This window comes from Gymnoscopelus microlampas (assembly GCF_963454915.1).
Source record: "Gymnoscopelus microlampas genome assembly, chromosome: 3".
Lineage (NCBI taxonomy): Eukaryota > Metazoa > Chordata > Actinopteri > Myctophiformes > Myctophidae > Gymnoscopelus > Gymnoscopelus microlampas.
Window position 1 is genome coordinate 32,642,214 of NC_139940.1, and position 26,423 is coordinate 32,668,636.

A 26,423-nucleotide genomic window follows, 5' to 3' on the forward strand; every position below is an offset into this window, starting at 1 on the left:
TCTTTGTCTTGTTTTTTCCTAACAGATTTTGGCAAATGTTATCATTTTCATCTGTGGAAATATGGCGGGGGCATACCACAAACACCTGATGGAGTTGGCATTGAAGCAGACCTACCAGGACACATGCAACTGCATCAAGTCGCCCATTAAACTGGAGTTTGAGAAACGCCAACAGGTACAGTATGCTATTCACAGAGTCTAGCGTCCAGTGAGTGACCAGTGAGTACGGGACAATTTGGTCCCATTGGTACACGCTCAGCATTACAGACCTGTATTGGTCCATTTGGTTCCTTTTGTGCACTCTCGGATGTAAATTAACTCTCAGGATTTCACACCAGTGGTTCTGAAAGTGGGGTCCGGGGACCCCCAGGCGTCCTTTGGAGGGTTTCTGTGGGTCCACAGCTAAATGTGTTAATATAACGGCATCAAAATCAGTTTAACCACTTTAACTCTATATCAGCTATTTCAAAATAGCCGATGTATAAAGTTCATCAATTGGCCGTTAAGTGCCTTGCTCAGGAACACCTCGACACACTGCCTGGGACCTTCTGTTTCCCAGGCAGCCTCTGTACCCATTCAGCTTGATTACCGTACATCAATGTGGGTTTGTTTTTCACGGGTGAAGCCACAAGTGAGACTTTGAGTGAATTCATCCATTCAACACATGCACGTCATCTACTCTATTAGATGCCTTTGAGGGATTTGTCTTCTCTTGCTTTCCTAACCGTTCCTGTTATCTTCATGTTCTTTTAATAGTAACATAAACTCTTTAAGACCGGGAACGCCTCTGTGTGTCATTTTTAGATTTCTTTGGCTATTCAAAAATAACAGATATACAAGCTCATAGCACGGCACCGAGTGCCTGAGCTTGTAGATCTGCTATTTTTGAAAAATCATGATAAGTTGTGCAAATATGTGAATTATTTTCTTTTTTTTGGCGGACATTTGTAACTCAAATCTTTGCTTCTGGGGGTTCCTGGAACTAAATATTTGATAAATGTTCGCTTAAAAAAAGATATAATCCAAGATTTAGCCACAATTCTCACGATTTTTCAAAAATAGCAGAAATCTAACAATGACACACAGATGCGTTCCTGGTCTTATTGGGTTGATCTGATACACCATGCATACTTCATGCATACTGTGTCTATACTGTACCTAACCTATCGATAGGACACAAGAATATACTGACGTTGGTACTGCTGCTTGATATTTCTGGTCTGGAAAAATAAATTAGACTCTGTAGTATTGCCTCTAGAGTGTTGCTTGGAATATTTGGAATTATCCCTGCACTAGAAAATTAAGGATAATGGGTGAAAGCGTGTGGCTGGCTGCCAGAGCGAAGTCATTAGCTACAGACCGATAACTGCAGTCCAGGTCTTAACCTACATTATGTAGTGTGCACTGTGCAGCAGCCCCTAGAGTAAAGCTAACTGGCTGTTGTTGTGAAAAGTGCTTCACACCTGCCTTGGACTGCTAGTGCTGCCTGCGACACATGATCATACTTTACAGTAGCTTAGCAGAATTACAAATAAGACGGCGAGTCTATAGCGGCGTACATATCAGGTTGCATATATCTCCAATTTAACAGCAGTACATGTCTTGACAGTAAATGGAGTTAGCAAGAAAGAGGGTTTAGAATCCCCCCTGCCCCCTTTCTCTCAATACCCTCTATCCAAAACATCAAATATACACAGCTCAGTAAAATTCTGGAATAGGCGTGGCTTCCCTGTGCAATCTAGAGCAAGCTTATTCATAGCAAGCCACTAGTTGGGCAGTTTGTGAACGAAGCACCAATGTTAGCGTGAGATTACCAGCGTTGAGCGTGAGCTGTGATTGTCGTAGCAGCGTCAGCTGAGCAATGTGGTTCACTGTGATTTACATACAGTAGATCAGTGGTTCTCAACCACATGATTTTGGGGGGGTCTCCAGATGACAGTAACATGACAATGGAAAAGGGCTTTTAAGATGCTTTTAATACCTACTGTAAGAAAATGAAATGAAAACAGAGCATTACTGCATCAAAAGTAATCATCCAACTATAGGCTACTATAACAACTGGTCAAACATTGGCCAAATTGTCGAATAATTTAAGAAAGAGGCAAACGTTGTGAAAATAGCTGATCTACAAGCTCACAACGCCTCGCGTTGTTGAGAACCACTGATCTAGTTTTGTGGGGACATTCAAACACTGTTCCAGACGGTTGGCCGCTTCAGTGGCATACCATTTTAAAAATCCTCTCTCAGGCAGTCAAGTATGTAATTTGCTTTTAGATGACCTTTATCTGAAATGCCATATTGTATAATGAGTGCCTATAATGTACATAAGGGTGGTTCACCTGGTAATACAACCACAACAGTCAACATAAACCAAAAACCCTGTCACTGCAAGCGCCATCCTGAACATTCAAGCCACGAGAGCCTGTATGCAGACTGGACGGAATACCGGTAGAGAAAGTTGTTTTCTAATGAGCCTATCTTGTCTGTTCTCCATGATCAATGGCTCAATAGTGTCTTTGGAGTTTTTTTCTAGTCGGGGGTTGTTTGTTTAATTAACTGCCTTCTCCAACCTTCTATCTGTCCTCACCTTATAAGAGATTTACTAGGCTACTGCTGTCAAGTAGTACACTCAGAGTAAAAGTCTAGCCACAGTGAGAAATCTTCATTCCCATTAAACAGAATAAAAGTTGTGAGGTTAAAAAGGGGGCTGAGTGTGTGTGTCTCGGTGGATGGTGATGGAATAATGAGCACTCTGAAACCGTTTCCTGCATCGCTCATTACGATGATGAGTCACAGGAAGTGAACTGAACCTGTCCCTGACCCAATGTTGCAATCCCCAGTCAATGCTCTGAAATTACAGAAGGAAGTTGGCATCCTCGTGACAGCGTTTTATTTATGTATTTATTTATTTATGCCACAGTCATTCATTTGATTAACGCTTTCGAAATGTAATTAGGCTCGATCCAATTTCGAAGGATCAATGCGATTATTCAAGCAGAACGCCTGATACAGGTCCATTAACCCATTAAGGCCGGGAACGCATGTGTGTGTCATTTTTAGATTTCTTTGGCTATTCAAAAATAGCAGATATACAAGCTATACAAGATATATGAGCTTGTAGGTCTGCTATTTTTTTTGAATCGTGACAATTCGTGGCAAAATCTTGGATTATATATTTTTTAAAGTGAAGATTTGTAAAATCTGGAACCCCCAGAAGCAAAGATTTGAGTTACAAATGTCTGCCAAAAAAAACAAAAAAAAACACAAATATTTTCATGATTTTTCAAAAATAGCAGATGTACAAGCTCATATCGCGGCACTCGGTGCCGCACTATGAGCTTGTATATCTGCTATTTTTGAATAGCCAAAGAAATCTAAAAATGACACACAGATGCGTTCCCGGACTTAAAGAGTTAAACCGTAATGACGTGAGTAAGCATATTAAATATTTGATGCTTATTCTACAGCGTGTGGACATTTCACACTACATCATCCTACACATGAACCCAGTTGGATTATACTGTATGAGCAGTGCACACCAGTTAATTGTTTTAAGTGTATCAATGTGCAAACAACCTGGAGCTTTACGGGCACAAACAAAGGTATTGACTCATTCCATGTCTACTGAGACACTATTGAGTCCTAATGTGCTCTTAGACTAAAAGTGAATTAACCAACTGTTGAGCATCTTTGTGCACACTCCACCTTTTAATCTTTACCACTGTGTGGTTAAAATGTAAATGTAATTTGACCAGTACTTTATTGATGTAGTCGTAAAATGTGTAGAGATTACTGTACCATAAAGCTGCCATGTGGTAGCAGATTATGGATCCATTTGGAGCCATTACTAACATACCTGTCAACCATCCCATTTTTACTCGGATTCTCCCATATTTTACCCTACTCTCCGTAGATGTAAAATATTCATAATGTCCGGTAAATCTACCGTATATCTAACCTGTCTTTTACACACATGCACTGCATAGAGAAAATGCTATGAAAATTAAATGAATAACATAACGCGCATGAAATTGGCAGTGGTGGAAAAAATACTCGCATTCTTTACTTAAGTAAAAGTCCGGAATAAAAAATTCACTTGAGTAAAAGTATTGGCATCAAAATGTACTTAAAGTACCAAAATTAGAAAGTACTCATTATGCAGAATGTCCCATTTCACAAGTTTTCTAATAAAATGTATAAAAAATATTTTGAAAATAGCAGATCTATCTCACAATGCGTCGCATCGCGACGCATTGTGAGCTTGTAGATCTGCTATTTTCAATTGGCCGAAATGTATACAGGGCTGAAATGGTTACTGTATGTTTTGTAATAATAATCTAAATCAAAAAGTTTTCAAATAATGGTAGTGGAGTAAAAGTACAATATTTGCCTCTGAGATGTAGTGGAGTAGAAGTAAAAGTATTGGAAATTGAAGATACTCAAGTGCATGTACTTAGTTACTTTCCACCTCTGAAAATTGGCAATAGTTTTTGAAGACTTGGTTTATTGTATCCTCACAATCTTCTTCTTCTTCTTCTTCTTCTTCTTCTTCTTCTTCTTCTTCTTCTTCTTCTTCTTCTTCTTCTTCTTCTTCTTCTTCTTCATGTCCTGATTTGCTGTAATCAGGAGCGTCTCCTGTTATCACTGCTACCGGCTCACATTGCCCGTGTGATGAAGGCTGAGATCATCCAGAGGCTGCAGGGGCCAAACTTTGGTCAGATGGAAAACACAAACAACTTTCACAATCTCTATGTCCAGAGACATACCAATGTCAGGCACGTGTTACTCACTTCATATGGAACCTCAGAAGTGCTCAGTAAAAAATATCTCCTAAAAATGAAATAAGTGTGTCAGTGTCTTGGAACTTAATAGGCTCTATGCACAGCAGCCATTTTGGAGAGAAATTGGGCCTCTTCTTAGTTCCTTCACATGTTACCAATGATACTAATGAAGGCTCTGTGCCATTCTGGTCAAACAGAGGCAGGGTGCTGATATTGTGCATGTTGGCTCACTAGAAACACTAGTGGGTCTCAAAGTGTGGTCCAGGGACCCTCATGGTTCCTTGAGGGGGTGTAACTTTGAGACTGTACACATGGAACCAAATGGACCCTCCCAGGTCCATTTGGTTCCATTTGTACACTTCTTGAAATGTAAAAGTTTGAGAACCACTGTGCTACACTAAATGGAACAGAGCCTTCATTAGAATCATTGGTAACACCTGTGAAGGAAGTAAGGAAGGGGCCCAATTTTTGTCCAATATGGCTGCTGTGCATAGAGCCTATTGGCAAGCTTTGAGTATACTCACATTTGTATACTTTAAAAATCCCGTTATAGTGTATATCTCTGCTGTCGGGCAGAAACCAGCTGAAAAATGTAGTTTGCTGTTTTCTGCCCGACAGCACCGATATATTATATTATATCGTATTGTATTATATTACACTATAAATTGTTTCTTATTATCTATTTCCAGTATACTGTATGCTGATATTGTGGGATTCACACGGCTTGCAACTGACTGTTCTCCAGGAGAGCTTGTGCACATGCTGAATGAGCTGTTTGGTAAATTTGACCAAATAGCCAAGGTAAACATTTTATTATTGTATTCAGGCATTATGCTCAAATATGGGTGTATTTAAATGAATGTAACAATGATTACAATTACATGATCTAAAATAAGATATCTAATGTACATCAGTGGGACCTGTCCCTGGCTTTTGCTTTCAGGAAAATGAGTGTATGCGGATCAAAATCCTGGGCGACTGTTACTACTGTGTGTCCGGCCTGCCTGAGTCGTTGCCCAACCACGCAAAGAACTGCGTCAAGATGGGTCTGGACATGTGTGAGGCCATCAAGTAAGCCTGTCTCTTACATACATTGGTCACTTCACTGTCATCTGGGGACCCCCCCCCCCCAAAAAAAAAAAAAAAAATCATGTGGGGACCCCCCTGGGAGTCCCGACCCACAGGTTGAGAACCGTTGTCTTACATAACACAGTGTTATTCACAATACAGGGCTCACTCTAGGGGATGTGTGGCAAAGAGAAATACTGTATGCAGGATAGTTTCCAGTGATGGAAGAAGTACTCACATGTTTTAGTTAAGTGGAAATATAAATACTGCAATGTAAATTATTAAATTATCTTCATTCATGCTTGTAATAACAATGTAATTGTTACAAGCAGAAGTCTCGTATTCAAAATGTTACTTGAATAAAAGTACAAAAGTATTAGCATCAAAATGCACTTAAAGTACCAAAAGTAAAAGTACTCATTGTGCAGAATGTCAAATTTCACAAGTTCAAAATGTATAAAATATCTTTTGAAAATAGCAGATCTACAAGCTCACAATGTGTTGCATCGCGACACGTTGTGAGCTTGTAGATCAGTCGAAATGGCTAAAGTATAGATAGGGCTGAAGTGGTTATAGGTTTTGTAATAATAATCTAAATCTACAAAGTAACTACTGTAGTAACTAAAGTTTTCATATAATTGTATTGGAGTAAAAGTACAATATTTTCCTCTGAGATGTAGTGGAGTAAAATTAAAAGTATTGAAAATTGGAAATACTGAAGAAAGTAATAATCTCTCAACATTGTAGTACTTTACACCACTGAAAGTTTCAATAATAGATGACTTCCCCAATTACTTATGACACCAATGACAGCGAACGGTTTATAATTAGCATATAGTGGATGTGAAAAACAAAACACAAAGGCTGGGAGCCATTCATGATGAGATCAAACACTTCATACCCGTCATGTCACGGCGTCTTGCTGTGGCAAAATTAAATATACAGTAGGGTACACCAAACGAAAACAAACAGTATGAGGCCGTCAGTTTTCTGTGCCACATTCTCTTGATCACAATAGTCTTTCAAAATTAAGGGCTTTACAGACGGGGAGCAACACAACGACTGCGTTCTCGCTTGGATCAGCGTGGTCGCACTGCGCTCCTCGTGAATACACACAGACACACGCCTTCGTGTTTTCAGCCAGGAAAAAAACGCCTCATTAAACTTGGAATTTTAGGTAATAGTCAAAAACACCTTACCAAGCACTTAGGGTTCGGTTCTTCTTTCTGGTAGAGTGCCTGCATTGTAATTTCTCCATCGATACTGAGAGGTTAATTGCTTGCTAACGATTAGCTCAGAGCTACAGTGCATTCCTCTTTTAAATACAACTTTGATCATCGCCACAGTTCGCAAGTAGTGGTGGGGAATTTGAGCTGGATGGGCGAATGTGCGGGTGTTGGGGAATAGGGACAGATAAGGGGTTGTCAATGGCAATTAGAGAGCATTAAGTACACCAAATAAAAAGGAAATGCAGTCTGGCAGGAAATGAAATGATAGAAGGTGCGTTTTTTGTGCTTTGTGTGCACTTTTATACTTTCATACTCTCATCCGAATCTCATCGGAATACTTTAATAATATTCATTTTACACAGTGAAATCAAGTTTCTATTTATCCAATTCTAACTCTAAGAATCTCAATTAACACTGGGTACAGTATTACGGGTCAATTGCATCACTGCAATATAGGGCTTGTGAGGCTCTTGCCAGCCGAGGTGCCTTGCAGACCTGCTAATTAATCCTCAGGATGCTCAGGTCAACAAAGATGGGGATATGATTAATGCTGTTGCCTGGCCTTCACCCACAAATGCGGTCCAGAACTACTTAACTGTTGTATAATCATCGTCGCTGTCGGGTGGAAACCTTGTATGTCCAAAACTGTCATTACTTTTCGGGGACAGCAACGATATGTACCCTTGTGTGTGTGCAAGCTTACGTTTGTATACAGGCTTTTTCCCCCTCCGCTGTGAATTCATGTATTATTCGCCTTCATGCACAAAGCTGTTAACTTTCCTTGTGTGAATCTCAGTTTGATTGCTGAATGACTGAAGCATTCGCTTCTCAAAGGGTACTGTATATGAAAACCTTGGCTGGAAGGCTTCATGATTTAATGAAAAAAGAAGGCAGACTTAAATGGTCATGGGGAGTGCCAAGCTTAAAGGATAAAGAATTTCAATATATATTTAAGTTAGTCAATACAATGTATTGACTGGTCTGTTTGTGTGTGCTAGTGATGGACATGGTCTTTTTCTTTTGTACACTTAAGATACGTTTGTGATTCTCCATGGTTAACTGTCACATAACACATCCATACAGATCATGTTGCCGTGCAAAACATGAGAATAACTTCAACCTTTCTGCTATTGACCTCGAATCAATACTGTAAGAGAACCTCTGGAGACATTGGGGGTGAGAGAGGATACCACCACTGATGCCATTTTGGCCATTGGATTTATTTATCCATTCTTTCGTATTTTGTGAACGAATTTTGTATTTTTTCAGTTTTTGTGTGATTTATCTATTTGAGAATGTCATGCTTATTAATTCATTGATATTCAAATGTTCTGTTTTGCCTGGCTGTCAATAACGGAAAAATAAAAACAACATGGTCACACAAAAAAGGATATCTGTAACGTTATCCTCTTCAGATACGCACAAGCCCTATGCACAGTCCAATCCTCTGTCCATTTGGTTCCATTTGTACACTTACATAGTTCAATTAACCACTTAACGGTATGGCACATCAGAGACTAAAAGCTGGCGCATCCACTTCACTTATTGGTTGATGACAGAACTGAACCGGGGGTTATGTGCTAAAGTTAGTCATCCAAATTATATTATTATGTTATTGTTTCAGTTGTACCAGTACTAGCGACTTTCCTTGAAAACAACACCAAAATATTTGCTTTTTAAACTGTGTGTATAAAAAAAAAATCCCCATCCCGAGAGTGTGCGTGCGTGCGTGCGTGCGTGTGTGCGTGTGTCCCCGTCCGCACGCGTGTCTGTGCGTGCGCGTGCGTCCTGCACTTCCTTATCTCTTCCTGGGCAATAGGGAATTAGTGTCTTGCCACCTTACCGGTGCCAACACATTTCTGGCAGCCTGGAGAGCCAAATGACACATACAGCTGATAAGCAGAACTCTTGCTGCCAAACCAATGAAGAAGAGTTGAGTGGAGAAAAGTGTTTACAGGATACAATGATACTAGACAGTAGATGGGTTGGAATATGTACAATTTTGGGAGAGTTTAAGTATACAGTACATGCACAGACAAACACACTGTACAAGTATTTGCATGCATTCGTGCTCACACTGTCGCACACAGACCGGACTCAACCACATGTAATCAAACACACACGCACGCAGACCTGCGCACACACACACACACACACACACACACACACACACACACACGCACACACACACACACACACACACACACACACACACACACACACACACACACACACACACACACACACACACACACACACACACACACACACACACACACACACACACACACACACACACACACACAGAATCGACAGGAAGTGATGCCCACACACAGGTTCAAGGTATTGTGTGCTAGCCTACAGCTTAATTGCTGGTGCTCTTTGTTTAACCCTGACCTTTAAGTGTGACCTTCAAATGGCTGTGTCTCTAGGTAGCCAGTGGTTAATATGTAATTGATGGGACGTTGGTGGGTTTGAACTGTTGCTACAAGGACCCTGGCCTATACTACTGTATGTAGATCGCCGGTACTCTCTTCTTTGGACTTCATCAGCATTTCTCTTTATAAATGGTATTGGTTACTATACTGTTTAAATAATATAATGGCAGAGATTAGGATCTTGTGGCTAAGCATTCCTTAATCAAAAGGTATGTTTGTGGTTAGTAGGGTTTTAGTTAGCTTATATATCAGTGGCATTGATATATATATATATATATATATATATATATATATATATATATATATAAGAAAACTGATAGCCGAAACGTTAGCCGAAACATTTGTCCCTTATTGACACGGAGAAGAAATACAATACATTAACTCACTCTTGTCATTCTGAGTGCGACGCATTACTTATTTAAATGTTACTGGTCTAAGAGGATATCACACCAGAGGAGTCAGAGCACGGTGGTAACAAAAAGTTTATCTATCGTTATAATTAGTAGTAACCACTTTGTCAAGTTATTCTGTCAAAGATGATTTTGTTCAGATAATGCCAGCAGTTTAAACCATTAAGACCCATTAAGACCTGGAACGCATCTGTGTCATTTTTTTATTAGAGCTAAAAAGCATTATTTTACACTTTGGCTATTTTTGAAAAATTGTGAAAATGTGTGCAAATCTTTGAATATAGATATTATTTTAAAGCGAACATTTGTAACTCAAAGTTTCGCTTCTGGGGGGTCCCTAGAACAACATATTTTGAGATGGGGTCGGTGGCCAAATGCAAATAATTTTGGGGGTCCTTGACATGAAAAGGATTGAGCACCACTGATACAATCTATCCCACATTATCACAAGATCTTCGAAACGGCTCCTTTTGCAGTTGGTCCAACTGTGCAGCAGAAGAACCGTGCCATCTGTGATGGCAGTGACATCCATACATCTTATATGATTTTGTATATCGTCGCTGTCGGGTGGAAACCTCATATGTCCACTCCAAAAAATGTTATTTTTCAGGATTCAAATTCAAAAATAGCAAAAGTAGCAGATCTATAAGCTCAAAACGCGGTGCAAAGTATGATCAAGTAGGGCATTCATTTACGGTAAAACACACAAAGTTAGAATATGGAGATAAGAGGTTTCTGCCCGACAGCAAGGATATTCTTGTGTGTGTGTATTAGTCTTCCTTTCCACAGCAGGTGTGATGCATTATGATCCTCTGTAGCTCTACTCTAATATTACACCAATCAGTCGTGGAAAGTAACTTAAGTACATTTACTCAAGTACTGTACTTAAGTCAAATTTTGAGGTATGTCTTTTTACTTTACTGGAGTATTTCCACTTTTCAATCATTTTACCTCTACTCCACCATATCTCAAAGGCTAATATTGTACTTTTACTCCACTATAATTTGTTACTAGTTACTTTGTAGATTTAGATTATTATTACAAAACCACTTCAGACCTATATATATATATATATATATATATATATATATTGGCAATTTGAAAATAGTAGATCTATACAACCTCACAACGCGTAGCTTTGCAATGCGTTGTGAGGTGGTAGATCTGCTATTTTCAAAGGATTTTAAAACATTTTATCCACAAGTTTCCTAGGCCATGGTGGGCATCGCTTCCTGTCGATTTGATCCCTGATACCCGATCAAATCGACAGGAAGTGATGCCCACCATGCCCTAGGAAACTTGTGGCTACATTTGAAAACGTGTGAAATGGGACCTTCTGCATATTTTTTGTACTTTTACTTTTGGTACTTAAGTACATTTTGATGCCAATGCTTTTGTAATTTAATACCGAACTTGTACTTGTAACAGACTATTTCTACAATAGGGTATTGACACTGGTATTGATAGAGTAATTCTTCCATCACTGACATCAATGAATGTGTTGTTGCATACAGGAAAGTGCGAGATGCCACCGGGGTGGACATCAACATGCGTGTTGGAGTGCACTCTGGGAATGTACTGTGTGGTGTGATTGGCCTTCAGAAGTGGCAATATGATGTCTGGTCACATGACGTCACATTGGCCAATCACATGGAAGCAGGAGGTGTACCAGGGTGAGTAAATCATGGCATTGGATGAAACGTTTTATTAGCCTTATTATATTTTATTGTTTTGCCAGTAAGATTGATTCCCATTTCCTTAACCCATTAAAGCCGGGAAAGGGGCAGGTGTGGGAGAGTAATGGTCGACCGAAACATTGAGTATAAATGGAAACTGTACAGTAAATCGATCCAGTTTTGTTTATTAAACATCACAGCTTGGTTGATCTGTGAATTCAGATAAACATCACTTGGATAAACGTGGTCCGACTGTACTGTATGTTCACATTTCATTCTGACACAGTTCATTGTGTGTTCATGTCTGCCAGGCGAGTCCATATAACCTCTGTAACCATGGGGCACCTTGATGGAGCTTACAAAGTGGAGGATGGCGAGGGGCAGGAGAGAGACCCCTATCTGAAGGAGCATGGAGTCATCACCTTCCTGGTCATCAATCCAAAGGTAACACATTCACACACGCGTTGGCACAAGATCACATTTTAATACTGAGACAGTATGAAGAAGTCTGTTTTTCAGTTCAAAGATCAGAACCTCATACAATATACTATGGTTAACATTAAATAGTTAAATATGGTTTGTTGAACATTTACTGTACATACTACTGAGGAGAAATTGTAGTAATATAATTAACGTCATCTCTTACTGTGTGTGTGTGTGTGTGGTTGTGTGTGTGTGTGTGTGTGTGTGTGTGTGTGTGTGTGTGTGTGTGTGTGTGTGTGTGTGTGTGTGTGTGTGTGTGTGTGTGCGCGTGTGCGTGTGCGCGTGTGTGAGCTAAGGCATTGGCTAAATTCTGTTCAGTGTTTGTAATAATTGCCAGTTGTCATATATAGAGGAGGTGATGCTTCCAGTATCCGTGATCTGTATCCTGAAATACTTGTTGTTGAGTTTCCAAAACCTGTGCATCTACGATTGTTTGTGTTCAAGAAATGTATTGTTAAATGTGAACGCAAATAGAGATGTTAAATGTGTGTGTGTGTCTGTGTCTGTGTGTGTGTGTGTGTGTGTGTGTGTGTGTGTGTGTGTGTGTGTGTGTGTGTGTGTGTGTGTGTGTGTGTGTGTGTGTGTGTGTGTGTGTGTGTGTGTGTGTGTGTAGGTGGAGCGGCGGAGCCCACAGCACCACTACCGTCCCAGAAACCCTCTGGATGGAGGAGCCAAGATGAGGGCCTCCGTCAGAATGACCCGCTATCTGGAGTCCTGGGGAGCTGCCAAGCCCTTTGCCAACCTGCACCACCGAGACAGCATGACCAATGAGAACGGAAAGATCAACACTTCTGTGAGAGCCTTTTTCTTTATTTTTTATTTTATTTAGAGTAGCCAATTATTTTTGTACCCCTTTTTCTCCCCAATTTAGTCACCATGCCAATTGATTCCTCCCCACACACATTTCTGTGTTGTCACTGCTGTCGTATCCTACTGACTCACCTACCAGTGAGGAGCCCCAACCTGGAGGACGTAGAGCCTTTGTCCTACTCCTCCCGCCCAACACTCCCCACTGACAGGTGCCGCCCCAGCCCGTAGGAGTACGCGCAATGACCGATATCACCCTCCCCGTCCGGCTTCCCTCCCCCGAACACGGGCCAATAGGCTCTATGCACAGCAGCCATATTGGAAAGAAATTGGGCCTCTTCTTACTTCCTTCACAGGTGTTACCAATGATACTAATGAAGGTTCTGTTCCATTCTGGTCAGGGTGCTGATATTGTGCATGTTGGCTCACTAGAAACACTCCATTTTGGTTCCCAAATGGCCCCTTAAGGTGGGTGTGTAACTTTGAGAGTGTACAAATGGAACCAAATGGACCCGTGAGGGTCCATTTGGTTCCATTTGTACACTCTCAGAGTTATGGGGGTCCTTGAAAATAAGACAACCACTGTGCCACACTAAATGGAACGGAGCCTTAATTAGTATTATTGGTAACACCTGTGAAGGAAGTAAGGAAGGGGCCCAATTAATTCCCAATATGGCTGCTGTGCATAGAGCCTATTGTGTTCGTGTAGACGCTCGACAAAGCCGGATGCTGCACCACGGTGGATTCGAACCCACCACCTCCGTGGTGGTGGGCAGTGACTTTACCACTGCACCACCCGAGCGCTCTGTGAGAGTCTTTTGTTAGTTTTTCCCCCCAATTGTCAACATCGCCCATCTTCTTCAGTTTGCTGTGGTAATAATACATTTTATTTGTGCCGATTGCCGAACTTCCATGATACCAGAGAGGGTTGCTTATAAATCCTTTGATGCAGTCTTAGATATCTATTTGACCATGCAAAAATGCTAAATATTATTGCCTCTCACTGGAATTTACACTCAAGTAGGTCAATGTGGCGCATTGAACAAGCATCAACAGTGACTAGTCAGATTAATTTCTCCCCAAAAGCCTTGAATTGGGTGGGAGACAGCCAGTGATGGTAACTTAAACTTAACAAGGATTACGCTGTTTATTATGGTAAGCTTTAATTTCATAGATGAAAGAACAGCAGCAAACAAATAGCTGTTTGCTTTGTTTGCTGAGGTTGGGAATAAAGTTTGTAGCATTAAAAGGGATTTACATGATTTTGCTGCCCTTGCAGTTTGGCTCAGCACCAAAGTTGGAGGATGTGCGTTATCTTTGTCTTTGAAGCTTTAATTTCATATCACACACCATATCCACTTCTGTAACTTAACTATATTTGCATCCAATAATAATATTGCAATATTTTGTGGCACAATATAATAGCCGCATACTTTAGTATGCGTGTGCGCACTCCACTTTATATGCTCTGACACTAGCAAAGAGTACCAAGGCATTATTTCATCCTTTTCCTGCAGCTTGTGAAATTACCCCAAATCTGTTCTCTTTTAGCTAAACCCCTGTGTCTCTCCTGTTGATCCTATTCTAGGATGTGCCAATGGGCCAGTATCACTTCCAGAGGAGATCAGAGAGGTAAGCTGCTAATTTCTCACAGCACTGGCGCAATTTAGTATTAGGATGATTATCCCATTGTCTTAATGGCTGTTGAACAAGACCAGACAATCATTAGAGCACTTGATGAATGTGACTAATATCATGTCAAGATCATCCGATTTGGCTCCTCTCTTTCCACTTATTATCCAATAAAGGACAAAGTCTCAGAAAAAGCGCTTTGAGGAGGAACTCAATGAAAGGATGATCCGCACTTTCGACGGAATAAATTCTCAAAAGTAAGGCTGATATGTATCATAATTTTGAATTGATATTTAATGTGTTGGCGGAAGAATATAGTACAGCAGAAACGAAAAGCTAATGTAATATAGGAATGTTCAAAGGAATGAAAGAGAGCTACGTTTTCCATCATTAACATAAAATGGTATGGCAGATACAGTACACAAAACATGCATCTCATATTGAATATGTACTATATATCTCTATAAAGAAAACGGTTGACTACGTTTGTGTTTCAAATGGTGACTTTGTACTGGTTTTTAAACTCTTTCAACGCTTTGTTCTCTTCACCATCTTCTTGTCTGTGTCAACTACGCTTCCAGACAGTGGCTGAAGTCTGAGGACATCCAGAGAATATCATTATTCTTTCACAACAAATCCTTAGAGAAGGAGGTAAGACATGGTGCAGGTAAATTGGTACGGGCAAATTGTTTGCAGTTCGGCACATAGCCTCAAATGATTCCGTCACAAGGACAGAACGTGTTGTTACTGCTTGTTCTCGCCTCGAGTGCTGGCACTTTTGAACTTCTGTGTTTTTCTCTGACTTTTAGTACAGAGCAACGACCTTGCCAGCCTTCAAATATTACGTGACCTGTGCTTGTCTCATCTTTTTCTGCATCTTCATTGTGCAGATTCTGGTCCTGCCAAAGTAAGTTTCTAAAAGTAACGTTTTTTTGTTCTCTATGACATGCGTCTTTAATGTTTGATTTCTCTTGCTGCTCTCCATCTCCCTGTCTCCCCTTCTTCTCCCTTTCTGAAAACAACAAAATGATGGAGCTTTCACCCACTTCTTTATACCTGTAAACCAGTGATGTGGCTGTAAAGTTCACTCTTGAAAGTTGATTATTGATTCTTGTGGAGTAGAATCCATTCGTTGTGTTTAGAAGGGGGGGAAATGCATGTATGATCCCATTCATACTTTACTACATAAATGTATAATAAATTATAAAGTTGAAAACTGTTGAATGAAGTTGCATTGATATGGATATGTTAATCTCTCCTTAGAACCGCTGTCTTGGGAATATCATTTGGAATGGCTTTCCTTACTCTTTCAATGATCCTCTTCATATGTTTCATTGGTCACTTTCTGGTGAGTGATATTCCGTAGACATTATTTTGAAGTGCTACTCACATTTTGTAATGTAACACACGACACTTGTCATTTTTTTTTACATTTACTATACATTTTAATTGATCAAATAACATAAGGCTTTTCTAGGGATAGCCACTGCTTTTGCAGCTACTATACTGTATGTGAACAAATAAGTGGATACCGTACACTGTCTTTGTATAAGAGACCTGGATAGTCTATTGACTATCCAATATTTGTATTATCTTTGCAGATTGTCCAGGTTTGAACAGGGGTGGGGTGGGGTGTAGGGGGGGGGGGCATGTCATAAAAAGTTTGGGATCTTTGGGAACTTGATTGAATACAAAATGAAATGTCAGTTACAGCAGTCGTACCCAACCTGTGGGTCGGGACCCCCAGGGGGGTCCCCACATGATTTTGGGCGATCCCCAGATTGAAGTGACAATGTAAGGACTTTTAAGACCTTTTTAATACCTAAAGATGGGAAAAAGGGAGAAGGAAAAGAAAAAAGGCCATTACTGCATCAAACGTAATCAACAAATTATCCAATATACATACATAGTACATACACTATGAAAACTGGTCAAACATTGGCCAAATTGTCAAATAATATAAGAAAGAGGCAAACATATACAGAACACTATCAAATAAATACCATCATTCCAAAAAATATTGTACATACATACATACAGTATACCGGTACACTCCAATATGTGATTAAATGGAGTACAGAGTGAAACCTCATGGCAGACCTCAGGTTATAATTGCTTGACATTTGAACACAGCCTATATACAGAAGTGTCAGATAGACCTAAGGAGAAATGTTGTCTCATTTGAAAAAAGAAAAAGAACAGCTCTAAATTAGCTGCCTGCAAGATCATTTAGACGATGTAAGCTTCTTTGTTCCTGTATGGTTTGTTTCTGATGCACCTGCTCCAAAGAAAGCATGCATAAGCGTTCTAGTTTATAGCAGCTACTATATACCACTGTCAGTCTGTCAATACTTGTAACTATCTATTTTCAGCTTCAGCCATATAAACATAGAGCATTTACCATTTAATTGCTTCATTTTTAGATAATGCATGTGTTTACGTCATTCTCTCCATAGTCATTAAAACCATTCCAAAAGTACGGTACCTGAATAATTGAGTAAATTTTGACCAAACTTGACATTCCAAATCTATGTGCACTTTATAGTGCATTGAAATACATCAATAATATAACTTAAACAGTGGAACACCAGTACATTGCTGGGTAAAAAAAACATAACAGACATTGCAGCATAGGCCATGCTGGGAGAGTAATCCCCATTGCCCTCTTTAAGTCACATCATGTGACTGCTCCCACATGAGATGAGTATAACAGATACTGTACGGTAGCCCACTTATTAATGATCGCGCAAGATGTGAGAATAGGCATTTGGGAATGATAAAATATGTGTACGAACAGAAACAAACATCCATCTGCAGGCTGGCAGACCATCTAATTTAACTGTAATTTAATTTAACTCTGCCCTGTCGCCATCTGTATCTCTCTCTCTCTCTCTCTCTCTATTTCTCCCTACACACACAGCGTACTGAATGGAGTTACGCGACTTGTATAACAAGCATCGTAGTTAGACATCATCTCTTTGCATGTGAAAGTATACACTCACCGGCCACTCTATTAGGTACACCTGTCCAATTGTGTAATCGGCTACCAGTCTGCTGATTGTTTTCAATCATCCACGCTTTCCTACTCTCCAATCAATCACAGCTCTGCTGGTTGTTACCAAAGCAGCCACGCTTTTCTACACTCCAATCATAGCTCACGCTCTTAACGGGGCGGCTCCTATGAATGTGGCTTCTTCATTCATTAGACGTCTGCTTCTCTCGCTGCTTGCTACACTTCTGCTGCTGCTTTAGCTGCCTCCTGACATGACCTCCACCCCCAGTCTCCACCTTTGTTCAGAGTCTGGCATAGGCTCAAATACTAATGTGATTTTATGTCTGCTCATGTATGCCTGTGGGTTTTGCTTACCTTGAGCAGCAGCATGAGGAAGAAAGGTGTTTTAAGTGACTTTGATCATGGCCGTTGATTTTCAGCTGACGCAATGTTTTTGAAAGAATAAGAAAGAAAGAACATAACAGATAGCATTAAACCATCGAGCCACAGGCTCGCCACCAGCCATTCAGTTTGGCCTTTGTTTAAGTTCTCCCCATGAGTTAGAGTAGCCTCGCGTAGCCAGACTATATCACTGCGTGGATATGAGTCTGGTGCTTCTATGAGGATGTTTTTTTCCCAAGGGGCGGGATCAAAAGAATGGCTCTGAATGCAATTGGTTAGACCTACAACCAACTACCAATTACAGTCTCCCACATTTGAATACTGGGCCCTGATTGGTCACCCCAGACTTGGGGAGCAGGAAATGGATTCACAATGGAGCGGTGCCAGATCGCAGAGGGCAATTTCTTTTTTTGCACTGGCAGATTCGTCTGGTCCCAGGCTAGAGTTAGAGTACAATCTGCTACTCAACTTTGAATAGACCCCTTAACAGACGAGGTCACTCTGATAAGAACCAGTATGCGCACGCAGTTCGGCACCAAATTAAACCCACTCTGTCATGTCTCGCTAGGACGCGCCTCACTAGTCAACACACAGGAGGAGGTTGAATGAACAGAAACCAGCACACCCTGATGTGTTGGGAATTGATTGCATGAAACAATCACCTGTGCATCCAGTCTCAATGTTGCTAAACAAATAATTGGTCTATAGTGCTCTACATTGAATATTGCCCAAGGCTTTAACACAAAACACATTAAATGATTGTCAAGAAGACTCCTGCTGCCTACCTTGACAGCATGGCTCTCTTTCTCTTTATTTTGTACATTACTCCCTTTTGCAATGTGGGCTGTACTGTATAACTCATTGTGAGGTCCTCTAGTAGACCAGTGGCTCCCAAACGGTGTATGTGCCTGAAACAAGTCCAGGTGGGCTTTGGGATTTTGTGACAAATTGCAGTATATACAGTATATACAAAAAGTTCTGAATGATTTTTTAAATGTTCTTTATCAATACTTTATGCACATGTATTTCCTAGTATAGTGGCAAATTATATACCATACAAAATATATTTAACCACTTTCAACACGGGGTCCCTATTTTGGGCATGACATTATAGGCGAACATTTGAAAGTATTCTTTTTCTCACAACATAAATAAATAAAACATCAAGCTCGCTACAAACTCACACACCACGATGCTACACATCGTCAGCTCGTAGATCATCTCTTTTCATTTAAAAAAAAAGTATTTTGGAAAGTATGAAATAGTATTTAAGTGATTAAACTTTTTATTTGGCATTAGTAAATAAAAACAAACATTTACAGAGTAATGAGAATGATAACACATGAAATGATGAAATTTTGACATACTTTGGTGTGCCAAGGCCACACAATTGTCTGTATTAGTACAGATACAGCCACTGTGCACCCACTTATCTCTGTAGAAATCATAGTCTGCAATCTCTGCATTATTGAAACCAGAAATTGTTTTTTCAACCTCAGAGCGGCCCATATCTTTAGATCTCAAGCTTATTTCATCTTTAGGAATTAAGAAATCAAGTAAAGGCCCAGCAAAGGGTTCGAACTGGGACAAACATAATATAAACTTTGAAAGGCCTCTTTATTGCAGGGAAAATCAGATCTGGCTCATAAGTTTCTTTGCCATGCAACTTGGTCCTAACAAAAGATAATTCTTCCACATTTAACTGTCATGATTATTGCTAATGTAATTTATGTATCATTCTTCTATCAGCAGTCACACAATATTTGTATTGTTGTATTGACTGTTTGAGAGGGCTGCTGGATTCCTTAATTGATGATATTCCACTACTTCTCTACCAGTGTAACTAGACTTCTAGTCTAGCAGATTTTCTTGCTGTGTTTGATTAATAATTCTCTGTTATTTGTTCTGTTTGAGCTGTAGATGTCAACATTACATTATAATAACACAGTAGATGAGATTTGCTTCATAAATATAATATGGCACTCCGTACTTAAAGGTAGGATTTAAGTGATATCGTTTGGTATTCTTTTGTTATAAGGTTAAAGTACTATATTCTGATGGTAATCATTGCTACAGAGCGTTTGTTCGGTCACACAGGTCTCTCCAGCTCTTTAGTAAACAGAATATACGTACATTTTCAGGTAGGTGACAAAATGTAAGCCAATCAGGAGAGAGCACAGAGTTTCCTTTTACTGAACAAACACTCTATAGCAATGAGTACTATCAGAATATATAGATATTTAACACTTAGTTTAACCAAAGCAAATCACTTACCCTACCTTTAACCACTTAAACTCTATATTCTTCCTAGTTGACTGGTGTCTCCCAGGCCTCTATAGTAGGTCCACTAGTATTTCCCTCTACACCAGATTTCTCTGACACATTATGAGCTTGTAGATTGTCTATTTTTGCTGAATGTTCGCCCCAAAATAGGGACTCTGTTATTTGGTTAAAACAAATCAAACCACCAGAAGATGCTCAGTTTTCTGGTGATCCCTGTTCCGAATAACACATTATGCCATTCTTTGTTTCCTGTAACGAAAGTCTCTAAGTCATTCTTGTCCAGTCAGCCATTCATGCCTGCCTCAACGAGGCTCAGGAATTGCTCTGAGATGATCAAGCAAATGACTCTGGCTTTCACTTTCATTATCTAGTGATGAGACACATTCAGCCAAGGGCAGGGTTGTGCAGAGGAAAAGTAATTGACTGTAAGTGGGCCAGCTACCACCGCACTGTAGCATTTGTAGTTGAAGCCAAAGAATATGTGACATTATTGCGTCGTCTCTCCGTGCGAACATACAGTAATGGCAGTATAAATGTTGCTCAAATTATTATTCCTAATTATTCATGGACTGCAAAGGTCATAGATGTACCAGTCTTGTAACAAGTGCTTGGTCACACAATGGAACGGTGGATTATATTGAAATCCTGTACAGTGAGTGCACCACCATCATAAAAAACAACTAAATTCACCTTTAGCGATATTGATTAGATTTTTGGACCAGTGAAGCAGGAAGTGGGAGCTTTTTAATCCTCCAGTTTCCTGCTGTGTGTCTCGTGTCGGTCAATAGAAAAACATCAGTGGAGTCAAAGTCATGCTCTATTGGAAAACAATACATTGCATGCTGCTGACAGTAATGGAGCCAAAGTCAATGCTTTATTGGGAAACGATGCATTGCGCAGCACATGCAGGAGTAAATTGTCCCTTTGGACTGCTATTATTGCATGCGATCTGAAATGTATTGAAGCATGCAACATTAAGTTAATTAGATCCCACTTGCCATAATTGTGTGCCACTCACACTTGATTGGCACCCTTGAGGCCATTAGAAGTTAATCAGTAACAGGTATTGCATTTATTACAGACTATTTGCCTTCTCTCAATTTTGCCGTGTTTTTGTGTTTCTTTGACTGTGTGTGTTGATTGTTCATTTGTATGTATTCATCCATGTCGATGAATGTGTGTTGCTGGTGTGTTCCTGTTCATGCATCCCCACACATGTACTGTATGTTTGGTGACAGTACATATACTGTATGTGTCTCCTTAGCAGTGCGGTAAAAGTGCCTCCACCTCATGGATGTGGCTGCTGAGGTCATCCGGCATCATCGCCAACAAGCCGTGGCCCCGCATCACTCTCACCATGACGACCACTGCTCTCATACTGGTCATGGCTGTCTTCAACATGGTACGTTTCTGAGTTTACAGTACATCCCGTTGCAGGACGGCTGGGCTTAACACCAATTAGGCTTCCCTGCAAAGTTATTAAAGTTAACAAAACCTAGATGTGAAAGAAAAAATCGAAGCTTTGCAAACAAACAAACAAGAAATAACTAACTAGAATTGTATTGTGTGCCAACAAAACTAATGAAAAGAAAATGTTCTTTATTTTTTGTCATTTTATTTCATACATAAGCCTAGTATTTTGGGTGGATTTGAAATAAATCTATTCTCAATTATTTTAAAGTTATTTTTAACTATGCCAATTTGAAAGTGTTTTCAAACAATGTAGTACTAGACTGAACTAGTAAACCTGCTTTAAAAACAATTTAAAAGAAAACCAAAAATATACATTAAATGAAATCAAAACAAAACGAATGGAAAACCATCATCACCTTGCTTCACTGTGGGATGGAGTGCTTGACCACTGATTTCCAGTAGCCCCTCCAAACAGCCTCTTTGTTCCTATAACCACTGATTAACACAGTGTAACAAGATGAGTAGCCCACTGCGCTTCTCATCATGAGCCTGTGCTTGATTGGCTCCACTGTGTATGATTGAGTCACATGCTCAGCATGATTGGGTTACATGTTGAGAACCAGTCCCCAATCATTCTGTAGTCTAACATTGCTGTAGTTTCTGTAATGCAACTTGCAGTACATGGTGCAGTTTTCCATAACAAATATTGTGTTTTGATAATGTGAAATGACAAGGTAATTATAGAAATAAGGAAGGTGTGATTTAAAGGGGAATTTGGCCCGAGAGTGGCCAAATGAGGATGTAGGTGAAACTGTGATTCCAGGTTTTCCAGGTTTTCCAGTGAACACAGTATAATTTATTTATTTATTCACTGTAGCCAATTATTTTAACCCTCTCCACACATTTGTGTTGCCACTGTTATTGTAATTAAAAAAGATGAAGCAGTCACACACTTGTGGTCTCAATGCATTTATTAGAAACCAAAGTTGTGACAAATAATGTGAGGGTCAGAACATTGGTTTCTTATAAATTCTCTCTATGCATCCAGGCTAATCTGCCCATGACTAATTCAGTCTGTGTCTGCTTCATCTTTTTAATTTAGACTTTCTCACCAAAGTCAGTAACTCCAAAACATTGGTTTATGCGCTCGTCCCTTTAGTCTTTGGAAGTGCCACGTGTACCCTAGTGGCTCGCATGCAAGAGAGGAGCCCCCACCAGGAGGATGTAGTGCCTCCATCCAACTCCTCCCGTTCAACGCCTAGGGTTCAACGCCTAGGGTCTGCCTGACGTAACTCCTAAGGGAGTTTTTCGTTGCCACTGTCGCAAAATTGCTTGCTCAGGGTGGGATTGTCGGGTCTCTTCTCTACATGTAAAGTGTCTTGAGACAACTTGTTGTGATTTGACACTTTAATAAAATTGAATTGAATTGAATTGAACATTCCCCACTGACAGGTGCCACCCCGGCCCCGTAGGAGCCACTAGTGCAGTGACAAAGCCAGGTGGATGCATTTGAAAACCCTGGACTCTGCGGTGTCGAGTAAACTTGTACTGCAGCTACTGTAATCTTACATGAAGGCGTCTTTCTTGAATGGGCAAATTCCTAGCACTGCAACTTAGCAAGGATAAAGGTAGCATGGTGAGAAAAACAGGTGAAATTAGAGACTTGTTTTGACTCCATTCTTTTCTAATCTAATCTTTTCTAATATTGTGAGGACATCTAGTGCAGATTCTGCAACAGAAAAGAAGTGCCTGCAGCTTATCACTCACTCTGTATGAGTCAGTGGTCATGGTTGGTGGCTATGCACACAGCAAAGTCACTGGTTTGTCAGGGCTTGGTCACGTGTCACGCTTTGGGGATTAAAGACCATTTGGATTTTGTACAGTAAGTCTGATGCAGTGGCATTTAAACATGTAATATTAATTTTCATACTTTAAATTACTTATTTCTTTCTTGCCCAACGCAATCAGATGCAGACCTAATCTAAATCGTTTTCAGCTTGTTGTTATTTTCTCGTGCCAGGCTTTGCAGAATGCCCATTGGCTCCTTGTGTCAATATAAATAACTATGGTTTGCGGCTATAATCTGCTACTGGAATGAATGAGCATCTGCATTTTGAGATAAAGGGGACGCACATAGAAAAAAGCAATTTCCACTGTGTTTTATAGTTCACCATTAATTTAAATTTTAAGTTTGAGCTGAATAGGTTTGAACGTCTGTGGACAGAAAAGGGGGAAATTGAAAAAGGCTTGGCTCATAAGGGAATTGTTGCCACGGGTGGGGGGCCTGCAGGGAGCTATCTGATGAAGCAGAGTGTTAAGACCACGTTTTAAACCTTCACACAAATCCATTCCACAGATTATAATCTTGTTTCAGTTCCCGAGATGGGTCAGTCGCTTAGGGCAGATGAACCAAATTAGCTTAGCTCATTGGGCCAGAATCATCATCATTTCCTGCAGGTTTGTTTTAAAGGCCATTCGCTGAATCCTCGGCACTGTTAGTCTCGCATCTGACTTACATGGGCCGACTAGAATTTCAGACACGCTTCATTGAGAGATACAGCACTGTCCAAGTGAATGAAAAATCAATGAATGAATTAATATATTTGTACTATTGCTCTTATAAATTAGAAATATGTTGCTGTCCAATGGCCTACAGTATGTCCAATACCATTACTTTTCAGGAATCGGAAGGAAAAAATCACAACCAGTGTGAGTAAGCGGTGCCTACTCTGTTTGATTAGTGTGAGCTGGTTTTCAGGCGGTACTACTCTGTTTGATGAGTGTGAGCTGGTTTTCAGGAGGTACTACTCTGTTTGATGAGTTTGTGCTGGTTTTCAGGCAGTACTATATTTGATGTGTGGGCGCTGGTATTCAGGTGGTACTACTCTATTTGCAGTGTGGGCACTGGTATTCAGGTGGTGCTACTCTATTTGATGTGTGGGCACTGGTATTCCAGCGGTACTGTTGGGCAGAAACTATATTTCACCTTTTTACATTTTTTCGTAAATGAATGCCCTACATCATCATACAAGAGTCTTGCACAAAAGCAGGGTCATAAAAAAGTAATATCAGATCTACAAGCTCACAACGCGTCACAATGCAACACGCTGTGAGCTTGTAGATCGGCTATGTTAACTATTTTGAAATGTTTCTAAAATCATTTGGGACACACAAGGTTTCCAACCGACAGCAACGATTTGTTCTTTGTTTACAGTTCTTCGTGGAGGAGAATGTGATGCTTCCAGTTCCTGTTTACAATTCATCTAACGAGACGCTGTTTCTCCTAAACGGACAAGCTATCACTCACATCGACAAAAACAATTTCTACCTTCCTGTAAGTCAAGATGCCGTATATGCTTTCTTTGTGGTTGTCTTTTCTCACTATAGCATCTGCAACCGATTTGATAGGATGACGATTCAAATATATTGTCATGCAAATGCGCAGCGTGTTTACATGCAGTGTTGGCCATTATAGAAGTCTGTTAGGGGCAATTTCTGAAGTAGCCATGCAAGATAGATGAGTTATGGCCTAACTCATCTATCTTGCATGGCTACTTCAGAATTTGCAGGCAATTCGTAGTAGTGAACAACAGTGTGCGCCACTTGGATTGATATCAGTTCACATTTCCATACACATGCATAATGCTCAGTGACTTAAATAAACATCTCCACTTATTTTGCTCTGTCTATCTCTCTTTCTTCGCAGTATTTCATTTACAGTTGCATCCTGGGCCTCATCTCTTGCTCGGTGTTTCTGCGGATAAACTACGAGCTGAAGATGATTATCATGCTGACAGCTGTGGTGGTTTACAACATCATCATACTACAGACACATTCCTCTCTGCTAGATGAATACAGCAGGTTCCTGTACAAGAATGAAATTCTGGACAGGTACTTCACTTTCACTTTGCAATTTTTTATTTTGGTCATCAGTTCACTATGCAAACCATATATGCGCATAAAAACAACAGCAGCAATAATAAATATTACATAGTTATGACCAAAAAAGGTATAGGCTGAAGCTAAATAGCTTATTCTGCTTTATTCAGAGAGAGAGAGAGAGAGAGAGAGAGAGAGAGAATTGGAAAATTGATCTGCCGGCCTACTGTACAGTATGTTCAGACACATGAATAGGACAACAGTTCAGCTAGCCTCAACCCCTCCTGCAGTGCCATTATCTTGTATTCATCTGTTGATTATGTGCTTGCTTGCCTTCCCAAAGCCGGCAGGAGCCTCCGAGGTCATTGTAATGTCAGTGTAGTAGTATTGATAGTGGATATATATAGATCAGATGTATTGAAGCATCGTCATGGCCTCGTTCACCTTCTACTAGTTTGACACCTTTCAGCGGTACAGCATCAATTTACCCCCCCCCCCCCCCCCCCCCCCCACACACACACACACACACGCACACACCCCTTGCTGTGTACTCCTCTCAGCACTGAGATAAAGAAATAGCCTCTTCTCGCTCCAAAAGGTCAGTGTAATGTCAATATAATGTCAGTGAATGGAGATAAGGTCAGTGTATTGTCACTGCATTTAATCAGACACAAACCAAAATATCGGTACTGTAGGAGTGTAGGTACATGTTGTCATGATGATGATATGCCACCGTCATACACTAACCTCTGTCATTAAGCTTCTCAATGCATTCACTTACCTCAGCTTACTCTCATGTCAAATCGCACGTTAAACACCTTTGGCCTTCTTAGTAGAAGAAGCCCATTGGTCTTCGCATAATAAGGATGAACTGTATAATAAGGAAAGTAGTGAAATGACCTGCTTTAATTGAGTTCAGGGAGACGGGGT

General features: G+C 40.2%; 1 protein-coding gene across 1 annotated transcript in view; it reads left to right on the top strand.

Moving 5' to 3' along the window:
- The window catches only part of adcy2a (adenylate cyclase 2a), a 106,993-nt gene that overhangs the window by 67,929 nt on the left and 12,641 nt on the right, over nucleotides 1–26,423 (top strand). The window contains exons 4-18 of the mRNA XM_084051832.1: nucleotides 26–175; nucleotides 4,627–4,775; nucleotides 5,471–5,582; nucleotides 5,725–5,852; nucleotides 11,441–11,599; nucleotides 11,914–12,046; nucleotides 12,699–12,878; nucleotides 14,481–14,524; nucleotides 14,701–14,781; nucleotides 15,106–15,175; nucleotides 15,334–15,431; nucleotides 15,788–15,872; nucleotides 21,466–21,603; nucleotides 24,829–24,948; nucleotides 25,321–25,505. Of these exons, the coding sequence (XP_083907958.1) occupies nucleotides 26–175; nucleotides 4,627–4,775; nucleotides 5,471–5,582; nucleotides 5,725–5,852; nucleotides 11,441–11,599; nucleotides 11,914–12,046; nucleotides 12,699–12,878; nucleotides 14,481–14,524; nucleotides 14,701–14,781; nucleotides 15,106–15,175; nucleotides 15,334–15,431; nucleotides 15,788–15,872; nucleotides 21,466–21,603; nucleotides 24,829–24,948; nucleotides 25,321–25,505 (1,832 nt within the window). The remainder of the gene's footprint in view (nucleotides 1–25; nucleotides 176–4,626; nucleotides 4,776–5,470; nucleotides 5,583–5,724; nucleotides 5,853–11,440; nucleotides 11,600–11,913; nucleotides 12,047–12,698; nucleotides 12,879–14,480; nucleotides 14,525–14,700; nucleotides 14,782–15,105; nucleotides 15,176–15,333; nucleotides 15,432–15,787; nucleotides 15,873–21,465; nucleotides 21,604–24,828; nucleotides 24,949–25,320; nucleotides 25,506–26,423) is intronic.